The 19,377-nt window shown below is 34.4% G+C and overlaps 1 protein-coding gene across 1 annotated transcript in view; it reads left to right on the top strand.

The window, feature by feature from the left end:
• Nucleotides 1-19,377, top strand: part of CDS1 (CDP-diacylglycerol synthase 1) — a 50,158-nt gene that overhangs the window by 26,894 nt on the left and 3,887 nt on the right. Inside the window, exons 5-12 of the mRNA XM_006907581.1 lie at nucleotides 356-495; nucleotides 7,896-7,954; nucleotides 9,617-9,699; nucleotides 11,003-11,090; nucleotides 13,076-13,144; nucleotides 15,050-15,202; nucleotides 16,730-16,849; nucleotides 18,742-18,845. Of these exons, the coding sequence (XP_006907643.1) occupies nucleotides 356-495; nucleotides 7,896-7,954; nucleotides 9,617-9,699; nucleotides 11,003-11,090; nucleotides 13,076-13,144; nucleotides 15,050-15,202; nucleotides 16,730-16,849; nucleotides 18,742-18,845 (816 nt within the window). The remainder of the gene's footprint in view (nucleotides 1-355; nucleotides 496-7,895; nucleotides 7,955-9,616; nucleotides 9,700-11,002; nucleotides 11,091-13,075; nucleotides 13,145-15,049; nucleotides 15,203-16,729; nucleotides 16,850-18,741; nucleotides 18,846-19,377) is intronic.

The raw sequence follows: 19,377 nt of genomic DNA, 5'->3' as shown, positions 1-19,377 counted from the left end.
GTGAGTAGTTGTGAATGAATTTTCATTTTCGTGTGTGTGTGTGTGTGTGTGTGTGTGTGTGTGTGTGTGTGTGTGTGTGTGATATTTTCTATATTTCCTAGTTATCTGTCTCTGGTATTAGATTTTGAGCTAAATAAAGGTATGAACTATATTTAGTAAGCTTTTGTCGACAGATCTAAGTTTGAAATTAAGTTTAAAACAGGAAAAAACAGCATTTTGATGAATATATCTAGAACGCATCTTCTGAACTTGGTTTTGATCTATGTATCATCATCAAAGTGTAGAGAATAGTTTTATGGAGTTTGAGGGAAAAAAAACTTCAAATATAAAAAAGCTAATTGTTTTTAAATTACAGGTACTTTCTACTGTGCGTAAACTACTTTTTCTATGGAGAGACTGTAGCTGATTATTTTGCTACATTCGTTCAAAGAGAAGAGCAACTTCAGTTCCTCATTCGCTACCATAGATTTATATCATTTGCCCTCTATCTGGCAGGTACGTTAAGGAAAATATTCTGTATTGATATGTAGCTAATATATTTTACATGTTTATTTTTATTTATGTTATTTAAATTTATAACATCCTTCATGTGTTATATTTTAATCTAGCTTCTCTCTTTAATCATCCCATGTATAAAGCTATTTTTTAATTAGGGTCTTAAACTGCAATTTCTCCCTAATGGTGGTTTAAAAAATTTTTAAAAAATTACTCGCTTAATAGTCACTCCATATATTTGAAATTTTCTTTTTGCAAATTGTAGTAAAGAAACCTTTAAATATATTTTTTACACTATTAAACAGGCACCTAAAATATCACTTTCTTTGAGCCAAGTAGCATCTGTGATTACATTTCCATTTTTTTGCATTTCTATTTCCTGAACTTAATAACGGCTTCACCTTTTTTCCACATTTGTGAATATCTGTGTAGCAATCCTTAAATTTTCCTTCAAGTCTGTCCCAATAGGTAGTAGCTTTTTCAGATGTTCACATACATCAGTGCATCAGTTCCCTTTTTTCCCCGGAAACTCTGTCCTAGAAAACTCTGTGGTCCTGTTCCTATTTGGACTGGCTGCTGTAGACCTACTGCTTACCCGTCCTCATAGTTTGGCCTCTCCATTTCCTCCATCCTGTGCCTTCCGATTTCTGGGTTAATACCCTCATTTTGATGAAGCACAACCCCCAATAGTTTCCCGTGAAATGTGCTTAGAAGGTAAATGCTTTTTTTTTCCCATACATTTCTAAAAATATCTTTATTCTATTCTCACAATTGACTGCTTTGCTTCAGGCTCACACTTAATAGTAGACTTTTGCTTAATACTGTAGAAGCCCAGCCCTCACCCATGCCTCCTAGTAAGCCTTTGCTGTTCAGTTTGTTTTTTGTTTTTGTTTTTTTTTTTTTAAAGAAAATACTGCTAGTTGTCTCTGATTTCTCAGGTCTGCTAAAAGTAGTCCAGTCTGTTTTCCAGCTTCCGAATTTTGCAGCCATTTCTCTTCTGCTTTCCTTGATATTTCAGTTCTCTTTGCTCTGTGGGTTTTTACCTTAATTTCTTTTAACATTATTTTAGCGGGCTACCAGGATGGTATAGACAGAAATGCATGTGATAAAGCTGCCATTTTAAGACAGAAATTGTTAACTAGATTTTTAGTTTCCCTTGGCTTAAAACAATTGATTATTTTCTCTTATGGTGCTGGGGATTGACTGGGCTTTACTGGGAAGTTCTAACTGAGGGCTTCTCCTGTGGGTACAGTCAAATTGAGGTAGTGCTAGTCATTTTAACCTTGAGTGGGCTAAGTGTCCAAGATGGCTCGCTCTCATGGCTGCAGTCAGTGCTGGCCGTTGACTTGAGCACCTGTGGAGTTTGGATGGCTCAGAGCACCATGGACGGGTTCTGAATTGAGAGTGTGTTTCAAGAGTCCTTAACTAGGTTTTTTTGTTTTTTGTTTTTTTTTTTAACTAGTTTTCAAAACTGAAAGCATAACACATGCTCATAGTAAAAGTTCAGACAAAAAAAAGGACTAGTCAGTGAAATCTTCCTTCTGCCTCAAGAGCCTTAATTACTATCTCCAAGGACTCACTATCACCATTGCAGAATTTTTTTTGAGTATTCAAGCTTATATGTTTACATTGTTCATTCTCCTTCATTTATTTTATACAACTGAGAGTGGACTATTTTATGCCTGCTCTTTCCACTTGATGTAGTTAATGGATGTTTCTAAATTGACACATCTAAATCTATCTTATTTTTTTCCATATCGGTAGTTACATCTATATTCATGTGCATATGGGATATCAGAAAGTAAGGTGACTACAGATTCCTTGGCTTGCTTTCCCTTTGTGGTTCGCTATAACTTACACTTGAGAACAACTTCTCAATTCGGTGGGTAAACATGGTGTAATTTATTTTGTTTTTTCTTTTTATACATTTTATACATGATAGCCTCCCAACCAACCCTTTTTAATAATTGCTTGCTTCATACACTAAACTTTTGACTGTAGTTTTATAAGATAAAATCATTATTTCTTCCTTTTTCTGACTCTTTTCTGTCAGAGAAATAGCTTACCCCTTGCTATTTTAGGCTCTTAGAATCACAGAAGCTCATTGAAAGTCATGAGCTTGAACAAACATTTGGGTACTTGCCAAATGCTAGGTATTATGAACAGTGTTAAGGAAGCAAAGGGAAATAAAGCCGACAGCTTGCCTTCCAGGGTCTTGAAACTGGTGAGACATGAGTTCCTGAGTATGTTGCTGAAACTCGAACTAGGACCCCTAAGAGCAGGAAGAAGGGAAAAGAGGGCCTTGCTCTGCTATGGGGTGGGAAGGCCAAGAAGGCCTTTCAGATGACAGGTGTCATGACAAGTAAAGAACAAGCAAACATTCACCAGGTGGGTAGTGGGAAAGGGCATTCCAGGTAGAGGGAACAGCTGTGCAAGGCTTGAAACGAGAGAGAAATAAATGCATGTTCTGGGTGGGTGGCAGGCATTAAAGGTTGGAAGGGTAGGTAGGGGCCACATACAGAGAAGCTTTGTATATCCTGGGAAGGGCTGGGACTTTATCCCTTGAAAACCACTGGAGGATTTTAAGCCAAGAGGTGATATAGCGGATTTTTAATTAAATGAAGGATGACTTGGGAGATGTCAATAGGGCAACTAGATAGGAAACTGCTACTGTATGTAATTCATACTAATTAGAATGAGGGCTTGAGCTATTTAAGTTTGAATTTAATACTAAGAGGGTTATAAATTAAATAAAAATACCGTGGGCTGATCTTAGAAACCACTTGCTATTTATGGCGGTCCATGAAAAATTGCTTTGTATCCCAAATTATTGGCTTAAAATGTACTTTTTGTTGAGATAATCGTGTCTTTACATGCAGTTGTAAAAAATAATAAAGACATCCCTCATACACTTTGCTCAGTTTCTACCAATGTAATAATTTGCAAAACTACTGTATATTATCACAGCCCTACAAATATATTTTTAAAATGCAACTTTGTAGTAAGCTAGGAGCTACCGAGTAAAATGATGAAACTTCTAATATAAATCACGAGTAGTATTCTATATCTGTTATTTTATATGTGGCCGAAATATGGTCCTATTAGACCATAAGCACCAATTTGTGAGTCTCTTGTTTTTTTTTAATTCCCAGTGCCTAGCGAAGGGTCTGGCATTTAAATTCCCAATACATATTTGCTGGATGAATGGTCAAGAAACTGAGAACATGCACATCCATACACAGTGCTTCGTAGAGCAACTTTCTCAGCATCTTTGTTTTGTTTGCTGAGTCTCGAGGCCATACTGGTAATCACTGAAGTGGTTAGCAACATTCATGAGCTTACTCTAGCAAATGGGGTTAGACTTTAAAATAGGAGTAAGGAAATAGAGAGCGTGCTATGTTGACATATTTGTACCATTCTCTCAAATCTTTGGAATTCTTTTAGTTGAACAATATTCCAAGGGTCCTGTCAAAATTTTAGTTCCGACTTTGGAAAATATAGGTCTTAGCAGATTTAAAAGGCAGAGACAGCCCAAGCTGTTTCACTGATGTTACATTTTCTTAAAATGTAGGTGTCCCCAGGTCTGACCCCTCACCAAGACCCACAAGATTACATGACTTGTTTAATATCATACAAAATGACTCACTGACTGGGACCTGGAAGTCATTTTGATGTTTATATAATTTTTGTTGTAAAGTGAATTTATCTGATAGCAATGAGAAAAACAGTGACACTGAAAATACTATGACAAACATTTCCTCTAGAGTCTAGATATATTTTCAAAAGACCTTGGCGATTTGGATTTGGGGCTCTTTAGAAACCAGAGCACCCATGTGATTACATGTCTAGTAGTGATAGGTGAATAAGCTTAAGATTTTTGGCCTTAATGTCATTAGCTTACTATCTCTTACCACCAACTAGTGGTTTTGTTTTGTTTTGGCTTGTATTTATGTGTAGCTAATGCTTTTAATTTCTTTTTAAAAACCTTAAAAAGAAGGTGTGACTTAAATATAATACTTTGAATTCAAGAAAACCAATGGACATATAAAATTATAGTTATATTAATGCATAGTTAAGATTTTCCCCTCAAACATCCTGAATATCTTCTACTTCAAAGTATGTTGATGAAATCTTAGAAAGATGTCACAAATAACTATTTACAAAAGACTGTCTCCAAAACCACTTGCAGTTTTTGAGTTAAAGACTATTAGAAACTATACACATGCTACTGTTATTCTACACCTGAAACTCACCATGAAGATTAATAGAAAACTTGTAGCTAATATAATGGTTGGTTTATGTGACAAATTCTACATGCATATTCACTTAACCTTTTTTAAAACAACTCAGATGTAGTCTAATGTCTGAACATGGGCACAGATAATGCTGTGCCCTTCTGAATTTATTTAACATGATGTTTGAAACATTTTGGAGTTTTGATTGTTATATAAGTGTTATGAAAACTATAGCCACATGAAAGAATGAGGGATGAGTCAGTAAGCTCCAACATTTAATCCTGAGTCCATCTTCAAGTCTGTTTTTTGAATTAAGGACTATATGTGTTAATAAATTGGTTAATCACCAATAGTAGATTTTTAAAACTTTGTTATGATTTTATATTTTTCTGTCTCTTCAACTAGATTATGAATCGATATTCAATAGAAATCGAATAAAAATCGAATAAAAATACCTATCTTAGTTTTTATAACTTGTGTATGGTACATCTTAAATGCTCAATAAAAATTTTTTGATTGTCCATTTTTTCTGAAATTCCATGTTTTGCACTTTTCAATGTCTTTTTCCCCCTTTATTTCTCCTGACTACTTTAGAAATCTCACTCTTTTTTTGCTCCTTTTGAATATACCTCTCTTTAGTCCATTGGGTAACTGGATCTACCTAACCACCTGGGAACTCCTCGATGCTAGGCAACAGGATGTACACATCTTTGTATGGTGATCAGTCAGTGTAATTAAACATAATTAGGTATCAAGAACTGTATGTTAGGAAGCATTTTCAGTGAATACTTTTATTTACAATACTGTAACAAATCTTATGATTATTTTTGGAATTATAACCATATAAATACTTGTGTAATTAGGTGAAAAATAAAGCTATGGATTCAAATATACAGTTATCTTTTCCATAGATTTATTAAAATATAGTATATATGTATTTTTACACATTTAAACATAAAACATACACATAACTTTATGGGTGTGAATGAAAAAGCAAATTTATGTATTTCTTTTTTTCAGATTCTTTTTTTCTTTTTGTCCTTAAATAAAGGGTTTATTGAGCCTGATGCTAGCCAGAAAAGGGACCATGTCCCAGGACATACAGTCAAAACTACCAGCAGCAGGATTAGATGGGGAAGATGAACATGTCCCCATATTGTTTTTCTTAAAGGAAATTTAACTTCAGATGTGCTAAGAAAATACTTGACACCCTTCCCTCCCCCTGCAAACTGAGAGACCTGTATCATCTTAATGTGTCTAGGAGTCAGATAATTATATTTTCTATTAGAGCACTCTAAAAAGCTGCATGTTACTGGTTGATTTAATGGTGAAATTGGAACAGGTAAAAATGAGTTGCCCAGACTATCCTGGATAAAACCACCATTACGAAAATATTGAATGATTCTGCTGGTAATTTTGTTTGAAGAAATGCTTGAGAGTGAATGGTTTTATATGATTTCAACATAGAGAAAACCATACATGTTGGAGTAGTATATGTGAGGAGATAATTCATAGTTAATGAAGTTGAGAAGTTCCCAGGCTTGTGCTGGGAGTCAGAGGGGTCCTGTTTGGATAGAAGGGGAGATTCTAGAGGCATCTGTCTTGTCTCTTTGTTGTTATGCCGTTAACTTCTGAATCAAGTCCAGTCTACATTCATCCCCTTAACCATGGGCCAATGGCATAAAACAGCATAGAAATTACATTCTTACGTGAGCCATAAGATAAGTCTACTTGCTATAGAAGAAAAATTTTAAAGCAATTATTTTTAAGAGGTCTTTTGAACTACCGATTTCAGTGCCATGAATTTCACGTTTTAACCCCACCCTTCCCGCTTTCTTTCAGTCTCTCAAGAAAATGACATTTGGCTTTCAGTTGTGCCTCTACTCAGAAAACGGTTCCATATTTCTTTTGTAGTTCAGCCTGTCAGATTATTTTATAGATGACGAGTAGGAGGTGAGGTAGGATCTGGGAACCAGTATGCATTCTCTCCTTTGTCACCATTTCAAATCAGTCATCAAAGTATAGCTGAAGGCAGCTGCTCTTTTATTCTTTGCTCTGGTCGGGGTAGTAGCAGCCTTGCTTACTCTAGTGGGTAGAGTTGCCTTGGTAAGTAAACTTGGATATACGAAGTGTAGTATTTATTTCATATGGGATAGATTAATTGACAATTCGTTTTCTATCTCAGAGAACTCTGTAAAGATCTTGCGAAAACAGAATGTATGGTGACTGTTAATCTGAAATTAAACCTGGTTTATGCATTTCCAGTATCTACCTCTGTAAAAATATTTATCTTTAAAATTTTACTGATATATTGGGCAAAAAGTGCTTCATATTGTCTCCTATTAATATGCGATTGTTAGATTTTACTTAATTAGGTAGAACTTTATTTAGTAAAATTTTATTCTAATAAATTCGTAGGATATAAACATAAACACAAATGCTGTTTGTAAAATTTGAAATTAAGAATTTTATATTTTACTATAATTATTATTGTTCTGAGAGATTTGTCATTCTTAACTTGAATCTTGCTGATAAAGGTTTATGGAACTGCATGACTATTAAGGGTCAGTAGTATCTGAGGGTTTAACTGCTTTTTAACCCTATGATACTCAGTAAATTAATAAAGTCCTTTGTGCATTTTTCTTCATCTGTAAAATGGAGATAATGATAGGTACCTACATCATAGGGATGTTGGAATGATTAAATAAGTTAACACTTGTAAAATGCTTAGACATGAGCCTGAAACATAATAAGTGTTCAATAGATGTCAGCTGCTATAATAATTATTAGTTTTTGTATGATGCAGAGATTGAAACATTCTGTACATATACTTGATGGATTGATATGCCAAATAAATTTTATTCAGCTGAAACTCAAGATCTGTTTTTCCATGTCCACATGTTATCAAGAACTAATTCACTTAATGTAAGGAGTGTTTATTGAATTTATGCTATGGAATATATTAGGCATTTTGGAGCATACAAAATTGTTTCTCTCAAGCAACTTTTACTTAAAATGCTTAATATAAAAGTAGGAGAGATGGCATATGAGTAAGTGGCCAGAGTATACTAGATGTGGTGTAGAAAATTGGCTTATTTGAGCTCAGTGAATCATACACTTTGTAACAAATTGTACAACAAGCACGTGATTTTTGTTCTTGAACAGGTTTCTGCATGTTTGTGCTGAGCTTGGTAAAGAAACATTATCGACTGCAGTTTTATATGGTATGTATTAACCATTACTCTTTTGTCACTATATATCATAAAAACCCTTACTTTTTTTGGGGGGGGGTGTAGTTGATGCCTAAATGTGAGGGACATTGCAGTTTTGGATGACTACTAAATACAAAGGTTAAAGTTGAAACATTTTTGAGAATTTTAAAATTTTAACTGTTTCCAGTATTTCCTAAAAACATTTTCTTTGAATATTTTCAAAGGCTATAAAATTAAAACCAAGTATTTGGATTCCCTAAGTTTGTAGCAATCTGAAGCATTTTCATAGTTTCCTGAAGAGTAAGTCAGTCTGGGAAGCATCTACCATTTTTCTGTACAGGAAGTTGCTATGTTTTACTTGCTCTCAGTTCAGCATAAAGGGATCAGAGTATATATTTTCTTGGTAAATGTGGTTAGTCGTACAGTTGCATAATTCTTTTTGGTCTAAGGTATTTTATTCAGTTTATCATTGAACAGTGTTTGTTTTATGAAATTTATCCCTTTATATGATGAACTTCTCTTATTTCTTTAAAAGGTGGCTAATTATAAGACTGTAAAATGAAAAATATAGTATTTAGATTTGTGAATTCATGAATCAGTAAGGCCTTGTTTTGGATGTGAAATGTATTTTCCTATTCTTTTATGCTCTACTTTTCTCCATCATGACTTTCTGCTGAGTATTAGTGCTGAGAAATTATAATATTATTACATTTCTAATTTCTGGAGCCATTGAGGGGAAAAGAATAAAATTCTTGGTCAAAAATCTAGAAACCATCAAGACAAATTAGAAATAATAGAATCTGCAATGAAAATATAAATGGTGCCTATTGGGGGAAAAAATCATTTATGCTTTTTTAAACAATTAGGGTAAAAGAGAATTGGATCCTTTAAGCAGATAAAATAAAACACCAATATGTTATTTGCCGAAATAGAAACTAGGTTTATTATGAATAAATCAAAATCCTAAGAATGTCAAAGAGTCATTTTATAAATTCCAATCAAAATTATAACACCGGTACGTAGAAACATTAGCTTTTTTTTTGTTCGTATTTTACTCATACTAGTGATACTAGAAGTCACTAAAGCGGCCATCTCTCAGGCTAGATCAAATTGGAACAAAAGAGGCCTTTGAAAAATTGAAATTGAATTCTGTCATTGAACAGAGAAGTGAAGATCAGCTTTCAAGTATGAAAAGATGTAGTTTAAGGGCGAGTGATCCCTGCTGGTTTGAATCTTTTGAAGTTAGAAATAACTTGATGGGTAAAAGTTACTAAAATAAACGCTCAAAGGAAAATAGAGTTTGGCATTTTTAATAACTGTAGAATGCAGCCAGAGCAAAATGTTCCTCTCTAAATGCCATTACACCATTAATTTCTCGTTATTCTGATGATTCAAAGATTATGAGTTTGTGATTTTTTAAATTTATCTCAGTATTATTAGCATTACATTTGTGTATAAATTAAGATTAGTTTTCAAAAATGTTTTCATAGATCTAAGGTTCCAGTAGGCACGAAAATGAATGTAATTTGCTAATGCCATTTATTTTATATGACCTCATCTTACAAAATTTAACCAAAAGTCATGCTAAAATTTGTGTTTAAAAATTGCTATTGCTTCCTGGACCGCACTGATCAGTTGTGTTAACTAATTGTTGTGTTGTCGGGCTATTAACAGTTCGCATGGACTCATGTCACTTTACTGATAACAGTTACTCAGTCACATCTTGTCATCCAAAATCTGTTTGAAGGCATGATATGGTAAGGGAGCAGTATTATGCTGCTTTATATTTATAGCACTTTTAAAGCTCTTTCACATTGGACAGCGTCTTATAGATTTCTACTGAAAGTTACTATTTGTTGTTGCTCTGTTCCATTTTAAATACCTTCCTGAGTTTTGTTTACTATTTGACACCCGAAGACAAACACTTTAACAAGTGGAAATCTTCCTTATTCAGGTTCCAATTAAAATGTAGAAAGTCTTATAAAGGTGACAGACAATTGCATTTTCGGTTTTACTACATTTTAATATGAGTTTTTTATAAAGCATAGCTTTTAAAAAGAGCATATTATTTACGTGGAATGCAAAAAGGACATGCAAGTTTGTTTGCAAACAGTGTGCTGGCAGTGCTTTTTCTCTAGGTAAGAGTTAGGTAGGTTCTGTCTACTCTACCCACTGTGTATGTATCTAGGAGTGGGTGTCCAGATTTCGGGTATATGGAATAATTTGCTATATTGCAATGGCTTGCAGATCCAGAAAGCATTTTTATGAGTTAAAAATTAGTTTAAAATTATAAAAATTATTATTACTTAAAAATTAGAGTGGAGAAAAATGATATGAAGAAATCTGACCATATTTTTCCAAATTCTTCTAAAACCTATTAAAGTCCTTTACAGTTGATTGGTTTTGTAAAAATAAATTATTCCCTTGACAGCTTTGTGTTTTTTACCAAGTATGTGTGTGTGTGTGTGTGTGTGTGTGTGTGTGTGTGTGTGTGTGTGTACACACATGTAAACAGAATCATTTTAAGATTGTCTTCCATTTACAAACTTTTAATCGATGTGGGGGTAGTTGCTAAAATTAGGTTCTGTACAATTAATAAGGTTTAATGCAACTGTAGGTTAAGATAGAATTCAAATTGATAATTTTTAATGATAGATTTTGTATTAAGAGCTTGGTATAAATTTGTCAGATTACAATATCTAAACAAATGACTCATTTCCATTTTGAAAGGCTGCTTTTTAAAAATTCTTTATACTATTATGACTTATTCCTCATGAAACTAAAATTTCAAATTCAAAAGCTATAGAAATTATTTAATATTAAAATTAAGTTATTTAATATCTTTCTTAGCAATATTCTCCTGGTATGTTTATTTATAAATTTTGCTCTGCTTAATTGCTAAATGCACAAATTTGGTTGATATGTAATATTCCTAATAATATTGGGGAAGTGTTACATAATTCAAGGGTTATTATATTGGTTCATTATGAGTCATAATCCACATAAATATTTATCACTGCTTCATATGAACTATTTTCTGCTTTATTTTTTTTTTTTAAGGTTCCTTGTCCCAATATCAAGTGTTATCTGCAATGATATAACTGCTTACCTTTTTGGATTTTTTTTTGGGAGAACTCCATTAATTAAGGTAATGGAAAAATATCACAAGCAAGCTACTACCATAACCTTAAAGATTAGCCATTGGAGGAAATTTCCAACAACTTAGTGCTGTTGCACATTTTTTATTTCCAAGGTGCTTTGATTTTCTTTAGCTGCACTTAGCAGCCAGAATGTAGGGGCAGTGAGCCATATTTCCCGATGATGCCATTTGGGTTCTTCATCAACTATTCCGTTGGTTCCTCAATAAGGACTTGACTCTGTCAGTTATTCTTTCTCTCATGAAGGCTCATTATCTTGCTGCTGGTTTCTTTCCCTCAGCTATTGTGTAGTTCTTCTTTATTCTACTCCCCAGCAGCTCTATAAAAAAGCCTTTCTTTAACCTTGCTCTCCCTCAGCTGTCTCATCTACTCCATCTTTTTAACTTTCTGAAAGTGTACATTACATTATTTTTACATACTCATGTCTATTTGTAAGACTTTTACACATAATTCATTTCAAAAAGGAATTGAGGCCCTACAATAAAATACTGATAATGCAATTAATGAGGAAGGGTTATGGGAAAATAAAATACATGTGAGCAGACCATGTTGTTTTGCCTTAGATTTGGTTCTTTTTATAGTTAGTAGAGGTGAAGAAGGAAATTAATTACATTGTAAGTTCTCATTTGGGGGGAAGAAAGAAACAAACCAATTCTTCATGGAAAATTAAACCTTGTCTTTCAAAAAACTTTCTATAAATTTTTACCTACAAAGGAGTCCAGCACACAGCATCAGGCTGAGCTGTACAGATACAAGCAAGCTATATATATTTTTAAAGGTTCTAAAACTGCTTGAGCACAAGAGCAAGTAATTAAGTATTCGAGGCTTCTATACCGGCTTAGGAAGCCTTCAGAGAGGCTGTTAATGGCTGTAGAAAACTCTCACTGTCTGATTTTGAACATAGACTTCTAGTAGATTTACCAGGCTGGAGTACTTGTATAATATACTCGGATGTAATTAAGTAAGTTCACCCCTCAATCCATATGCTACAGACCAATTTAATTTGATAAGCTATCTTTAAAATAATCAGCAGACACATTTATATTGTAGTCAACTCCCACTTAGTGACAATAATACCGAATTATCCTAGGAGAAGGTATATATCAGTCCCTTTGCTATATGGTAGAATTGTCAGATTTGTTAAGAAACCATTTCTACCAAACCCCTTGGCTTTGAGCTTTATGAACATCATGACAAGAGGTCTATGAAGAGGTCGGTCATATGGCTTAGCTATCACTTGTTTCTATCTGCAGAAACTTCTCTCGAATATTTATTTGACTTCTGCCCTGTTGTTCCACTGAAAGAATCCTCACAGAAGCCATCAGTGATCTCCAGATGACCAATCCTCCTACATCAGTCCTTATTTCATTGGGCACCTCAGGCAGACAGTACAGTCCACTCCTAACTCTTACTCCCGCCTCTGCATCACCCAATTCTAGACTTTCCTCCAGCTTTCACTCCCTGAATGCTCCATCAATTGAGAAGCAATAGCTCTAATCTGAAACACAATATCTATTCTCAGAAGCACACCCTTTTCCTTTCTTCATGGAGATAGACATAGATTGTGACCAAAGGGGGAAGGATATGTGAACACTTATGGAGCACATACTGTATCTGAGATTGTGGACCATTTTGCCATTTCAGGAAGAGGTCTGATGTATGCATGGCCTTTTGGGAACATGTGGAAATATGGCATGCTGCAATGTCCATGCTTTGTTATACTCATTCTGTTTTTGGTGTATGTCAAATGTTTAGGGCCTAAACATTTGTTAGATGCTGTTAGAATGATTTGCACAGATAAATCAGGATCTTGAAATGAAGGAAAAAGGGCTGCAGAGCCATTCCAGTAAGAAAAAAGTCAGGGTAGATAGATGTACAAGGTATTGTGGGAATTCATTGACATAGTTTGCATATGTATTATGTGTTTTATGAGTGCAGTAAATAATTCTTTTTAATTTTATTTGGCCTTTTCTAGTTGTCTCCTAAAAAGACTTGGGAAGGATTCATTGGTGGTTTCTTTTCCACAGTCATGTTCGGATTCATTGTGAGTTTTACTGGGATTTTTATTTTATTTATATTTTGAAGAGTGGTAGCAAGTTTTTAATCAGTCTATCTTAAACCTAAAAGATAAAAGAATTAAACCACAAAATGCTAATAAGGTATTTATTGAAACCCACTAAACAGAATCTATTCTGTACTCCAGTAGCTCTCATCCTGGCTTCTTATCAGAATCACCTGGGGAGCTTGTACAAAAATCTGTTCCAGCCTTATCCCAGGTCAATTAACTCTCCCAGTGGGTTCTAATATACAACTAGGCCTTGAGACCTGCTGCTGGGCTGTTGTGTTTTGGTGGTTTCTGACAGCTGTTCTGCCTTGTGGGGGACATGGTTGCTGGACTGGTGGTGGCTTGGAGTAAAAGCAGAGAATGCAAATGATGTTGAAGAGCTCTGCCTCCTTAACACACGCTGCTACTTGGCTTATTAGCGAGTGCTTACTGCTGTGAGGCCAATTTGCAGGAAATGTTTGTTAAAAATAATTGATGTTCACTTTTAGCCATGAACAACGGATCTCATTAATGTTCTGAAAATTAGTTTACAGTTATGGAATTCAGGTTTTTATTAAAAGGTATTTCATGAGAATCAATAAAGGTACATTAAAATGGCTGGATATAAGATAAATATCCAAAAAAAAGTTACGGTCAAGAAGTTTAATTTTTAAGAGCCTAGATCCTGACAGTTCTAGAATATATTCCATAGCCAAATATAGAGTAACTAGTAACAACATGGAGCTTTGAGAGGGAACAAATATACAAATAAGCGAAAACGTATCAGGTTCCTGGATGGGAAAACCATCATAATTCCTGTTTAATTTAAAAGTTTAGTTTATTCTCAGTGAAAATTCTAATAGAATTTGGTGAAATCAATCCAATGTTTATGTCGAATATTGATGAGATAATAATTGATGTATAGATAATGAAAAGGGATCTGGTCTTGTTCAATATTCATGCCTTACGAAGCAGGGATAATTATAACATTGTTAAGTTAAATAATACTATAAAAATTTGGTATTAAAGACTAATTTAGAAATACTATGAGAATAGTCATATCATTGGAAGAAAATAAAGAGCTACCCTATAAGAATGTAATGCATGACGAAATAATGAGGGAAATTATACATCTTTTTACTAAATGATTTCGAGTAAACTGGTTGTTTGGAAGCAAAATTAGTTTATATCTATTCCTAGTGTCATATTTGCACTTCTGTTAACCATTTTTGAGCAATATAATGGGGTGAATGGCTGCAAAATAAAAGAGAAAAACCTGTTATCTAGCAATATATGTTTATAATAAGATTTTTTTTTAACTATGTTTTTCCATGGCTGAGGACAGCTGTCTTAAAAATTGCAGTGATGTGGCCAGGGAAAGAATAAAGTTTTCTGGGTTGGTCAAGAACAATAGTGTTTTTCACCTGTACTTTAAAAAAAATAATAATAATAATTTTAAATCACTGGTTATGTATTAATTGATAAAATATAACCTATGCAATGAACTTCAGTCGTACTCTCCCATACCTTAATAATTGTTAGCTTCTGCTAACATTATGTGTACTTTGGAAAAGTAAAACCCCTCTATAATTCTTATTTTAATGTTCACATCAGCCTATTTTTCTCTCTAACCTCAACCTATTTTAATCGTAGTCATATACAGATAGTCTCATTGATTTCCAAAGCCTTTTGTTTTCCAGTGGCTTTTCATGGTCTTTTATTGGGTCAGTGATTACCATCTAACTTTGAGAATACATAGCAGAATATGAATGCAAAGAAATTTTGGTATTCTATCTCTGACCTTTCTGCTGACACACACACACACACACACACACACACACACACACACACACACACACACAGTTTTTCATTCAATTTTTCATGAACTCTTGCTTTGTTATTCAGGCCGCCTACGTGTTATCCAAATACCAGTACTTTGTCTGCCCAGTGGAATACCGAAGCGATGTGAACTCCTTCGTTACAGAATGTGAACCCTCAGAACTTTTCCAGCTTCAGAGTTATTCACTTCCTCCCTTTCTAAAGGCAGTGTTGAGACAGGTAAGATAAATGTGGTTAGGGACCCTCTATCCCAAAGATTAAGCTTCATTTAAAAGTAGGATTAGGATTTTTTTCCAGAAATTGATTTCTGTAGAATTGTTAATTCTGCGATATAGAAGTGGCTTCACTGTCTTCTTAGCATCAATAATATGTTCTATTCCTTTGTAATTTTCCTGTCTTGAACATAAAATTAATATTACTGTCATAAACCAGTTGTTTATTAGGAATATACTTGCCTAATGGTTTGAATGCTGATGGTAATTTATCTTGTATTTGTTTTGAAAACATTTTCAACATTCCTTAGATTTCTACAAATTGAATGTTACATTGAGTTTCACATGTTAAAAATAGGGCATGAATTGACTCAGTTTAAAAATTAATTAAAATTCACCAGCTCAAAGATTTCTTAATTTTTAGGGGACCTTTACTAGTACAGAAAGCTGTTGCTCCTAAAAATCAATTTCTCTTCCAAAAGTACAGTGCTACCATTTAAAGGCAACGTTGAAGTCTCACAATAAAGGATGCTGACATTCTGCCCAGTAGAACCCTGCTGATCCATGCCATCAGGACTGGTGGGTGGTTAACTGAAAATGGAGAATCAAATAATTGTGTGTACATACACATATGTGCATGTGTCTATCTGAAACATTTGATTCAGTAAAGCCTATAAGTTGTGAGAATCAGGTTAACCAACAAATTCTTTCTCTTCTTGAGTGTTCAATACATGGTTTCCAAGAATTTTTCAATGTCCAAGCTATCTGTTATCTGCTATAAAACTTTTCGATGCTGCCAATCTTGGATTAGGGGCAAAGCCATTGCTTTGAAAACAGGTCCAAAGATTGGTGTTCTTAACAAAGGCTGTAAAACCACACCTGTTATGCATTCTGTACAGTTTGTAGTTTCAGTTTATTTAAAGTGGAGCGAGAACTAAGAATTTACCAAATAATTGGCGGATGTCTCAGTTTCTATGATCTCTTCTGCAAATCTTTTATAATCATCTTGCTGATGCTCATTTTGATAATCTTTTTTTAAGCAACTTATTTTCATGTGTTTCCACGGCATTTCACTTAGTTTTAAGAGAAAGCCCAATTTTCCCCTCACTTTGCCACATAAAATTAAAGTGAAATAAAATACAAAATTAAAACATTATGTAATTACCAAAAAAAGTACTACTGTTAAAAAACAAATACAGAAATTAACTCAACTGATTCTTGGTAAGCTTGCAACTCAAGTGTTGAAAAAGTTTCTAGATGAACTGAAAAGTAGCCTATTAGCTGCAAGATTTTAGTGTGCCAGGTGTGGTCAATATGCATAAAGAGGGAATGGAGAATGTTGGCTAAGTAGAGGATGATAATGACAGCTTACAATGTATTTTTCTCCCATGATTCTGAAAGTTTGTGAAATTAACAAAAATGTGATATATGATTTGACTTACTGTTTATGTCATGGTTCTTAGTTTAGGTAGCATGCTCAAATACAACTTTAATTCAGTTAGCTCCAACCTTTCCCCTGTTTTTCCCTCTTTAGGAAACAGTGAGCTTGTATCCTTTCCAGATACACAGCATTGCTCTTTCAACGTTTGCATCTTTGATTGGTCCATTCGGAGGCTTCTTTGCCAGTGGATTCAAAAGAGCTTTCAAAATCAAGGTGTGTGTTCAGATGGTTACATTATTAGAGAATATGATTAGAGAATGAAATATGGTTGGAATGTGGTTCTCTATTTGCTTCACACATTAAGCCCCTGAGCAAAAACTTTTATATTTTATTTGTTCAGGCTCATATAAATGTTTCCTGGCTGATTTAAATGTATTCTTTTTTATTAGGTTTTGGTCATGCCATGTTAACACATTTCATGGTGTCATGTTAGCTGCTTTTATAGAAATGGCACGTGTCACTTAATGTTGGGACAAGCGTAGAATCTGGGTCCTACAAGTGCTCATCCAAGAATCCAGTCATGAATTGTCTGAGGTTTAGTGTCTTACCGTAGTCTCACTTGAAGGGACATGCAGGAGAGCCTTCGGATATGTAACTGTTCATTCTACCAGATCAGGGTCAGCAAACTTATTCTCTAAAGGGCCAAATCATATGCTTATTAATCATATTGCAACTACTCAATGCTGCCATTATAGTGTGAAAGCCCCATGGACAGTATATCAGTGAATGGTGGGTTTTAATAAAACTTTATTTATAAACACAAGCAGTGGGCTGGATTTGGGCTGTGGGGCATAGTTTGTTAATCTCATATTTAGTGCCAGATACTTAAAATTACCTTTTAAAATCAGATTCTCATAAAGCAACATGTATTTGCCATATTATCTCAGCTCTCTTCACATGGCTTCACTAAGTTAAGATTGAACGTTGTGCCATTAGAAGTTAGTGGCTGCTGAAGGTTGGGGTGGGGAAAGGTCAGGAGCAGTCTCTTGAAGGAGGTGGCATTTGAGCAGAAATCTGAGAAAAGGCGAATGAGTCCTGCAGAGAAATCTAAGGAAGAGAGTGCCAGTGAGTACAGAGCAGCAGAGGGACTTAGCCTGTTTGAAGGGGAGCAAGCACAGTGTGGCTGCGGTAAAGAGTAGATCCGGCTGCAGAGGTTGGTAGGGTTGGGTCAAGTAGGGACCCAGAAGCCAGGTAAATAAATGAACTCAGTTATGACTTGCAATGGGGCAGCTACTATGTTAGGTGGGATGCAGTATTCAAAAGTGTGTAAGATGTCCTTGTTCTCAAGATGCTGACCACATACTAGGGGCGATTGTACACGTCCACAAAGAACCGCAGCAATAGCCGTGCATGATGAGTGTCCTGTAAAGGCTGTCCATGGCAGAATGGAATTGAGTTACCATGGCTCTTTATGCTTCATTTAGTATGGAAGAGAGGGAAGGAAATCTGTTGGCAAAAATTAACCAAAGAATTTCTCAGTAACTGTTTTGAACAGAGAGGTGTTATATTTAGAATGGTATTTTCTTTAACGGTCTCCAATCCAAGGTTTCTTGTTCAATAGTAAGACTTTTTGCTAAAAAGTCTAAAATGAAGGTGTAATTGCTGTTGCATTTTAGATGTTTTCAGGTTGCCTGAGTAAACTAGAAGAGGAATTAGTCATTGCCATTTCTTGGGCACTCACACAGATGTACAGTCTATTTGCAGAGGCTTGCTAACCATTCCTCAATTTGGCTATTTAATGGACTGTGTCTCAAGTGAACTGTCTATTTTGAACTATCTATTTTGATTTTCTTTTTACCCTTAAACACTTAAATAAAGAATATTTATCATAATAGTAAGATGTTTATTTCAGAGTAAGAACTATGAGTTAAATATGAGTTAGAACCAGTTGTACCTCTGTCAACAACCCTAAAATAGCTTCCCAAATAGTTTCTACTTAAATAGAAAAGTATGCTATTGTTTCAGTAAGTTTGTATTTGGTGGAGAAATCCAACAGTAAAATATTTTCTGTAGTGTCTATGATGCCAAAGAAACATTTACAGATAGGAATTTTATAGCGAGTGATTTTTTAAAAAAATTATTAATATGTTTGTTTGCTTCTGAAGGATTTTGCAAACACTATTCCTGGACATGGTGGGATAATGGACAGATTTGATTGTCAGTATTTGATGGCAACGTTTGTGCATGTCTACATCACAAGTTTTATAAGGTACTTTTAGATTTTTAAAAACTGTTTTATTAGATGATTTCTTGAAGTTTTTCATTTCCACAGCCATTAGTTTGAATGAGTTACTTTTTGTGTCAGTGGTAATCTATACTATCAGAAGAGAATGGTGGCCCCTGTTGTATCACACCGTGGCCCCGAGCAGTATGGTTAAATTATACTTATTTCACATACATTTGGACAACTTAAAACAACAGTAGTTTGTGTGATGGTTTTTATAGGGCCAAGTTAAAATCCATTTAACATGGATTGGAAAACCAGAAGATTTAATTTCTCAACTCTGAGTATGACAATGATAATCAATACAAAAAATTTAAAAGGAGGACATAATTCATTTAGTCCATCAATTAGTGCTTGAGGGCCCATTATGTGTTGGGAAATGTTCTAGGCACAGATATAGCTAAGAACAAAACAAACCAAATTCCTGCCCTCAGGGCTGATGTTCTTATTAGAAAGTGGGAGGGAAAAGGTGCAGAAGTAGAAAATAAAACAAATCAGTATAGCTTGTTAGGTGGTT

Source organism: Pteropus alecto, unplaced genomic scaffold (assembly GCF_000325575.1).
Source record: "Pteropus alecto unplaced genomic scaffold, ASM32557v1 scaffold161, whole genome shotgun sequence".
Classification (NCBI taxonomy): Eukaryota; Metazoa; Chordata; class Mammalia; order Chiroptera; family Pteropodidae; genus Pteropus; species Pteropus alecto.
Note: the sequence above shows the minus strand (reverse complement) of the source record. Positions and strands in the feature narration are given on the sequence as shown.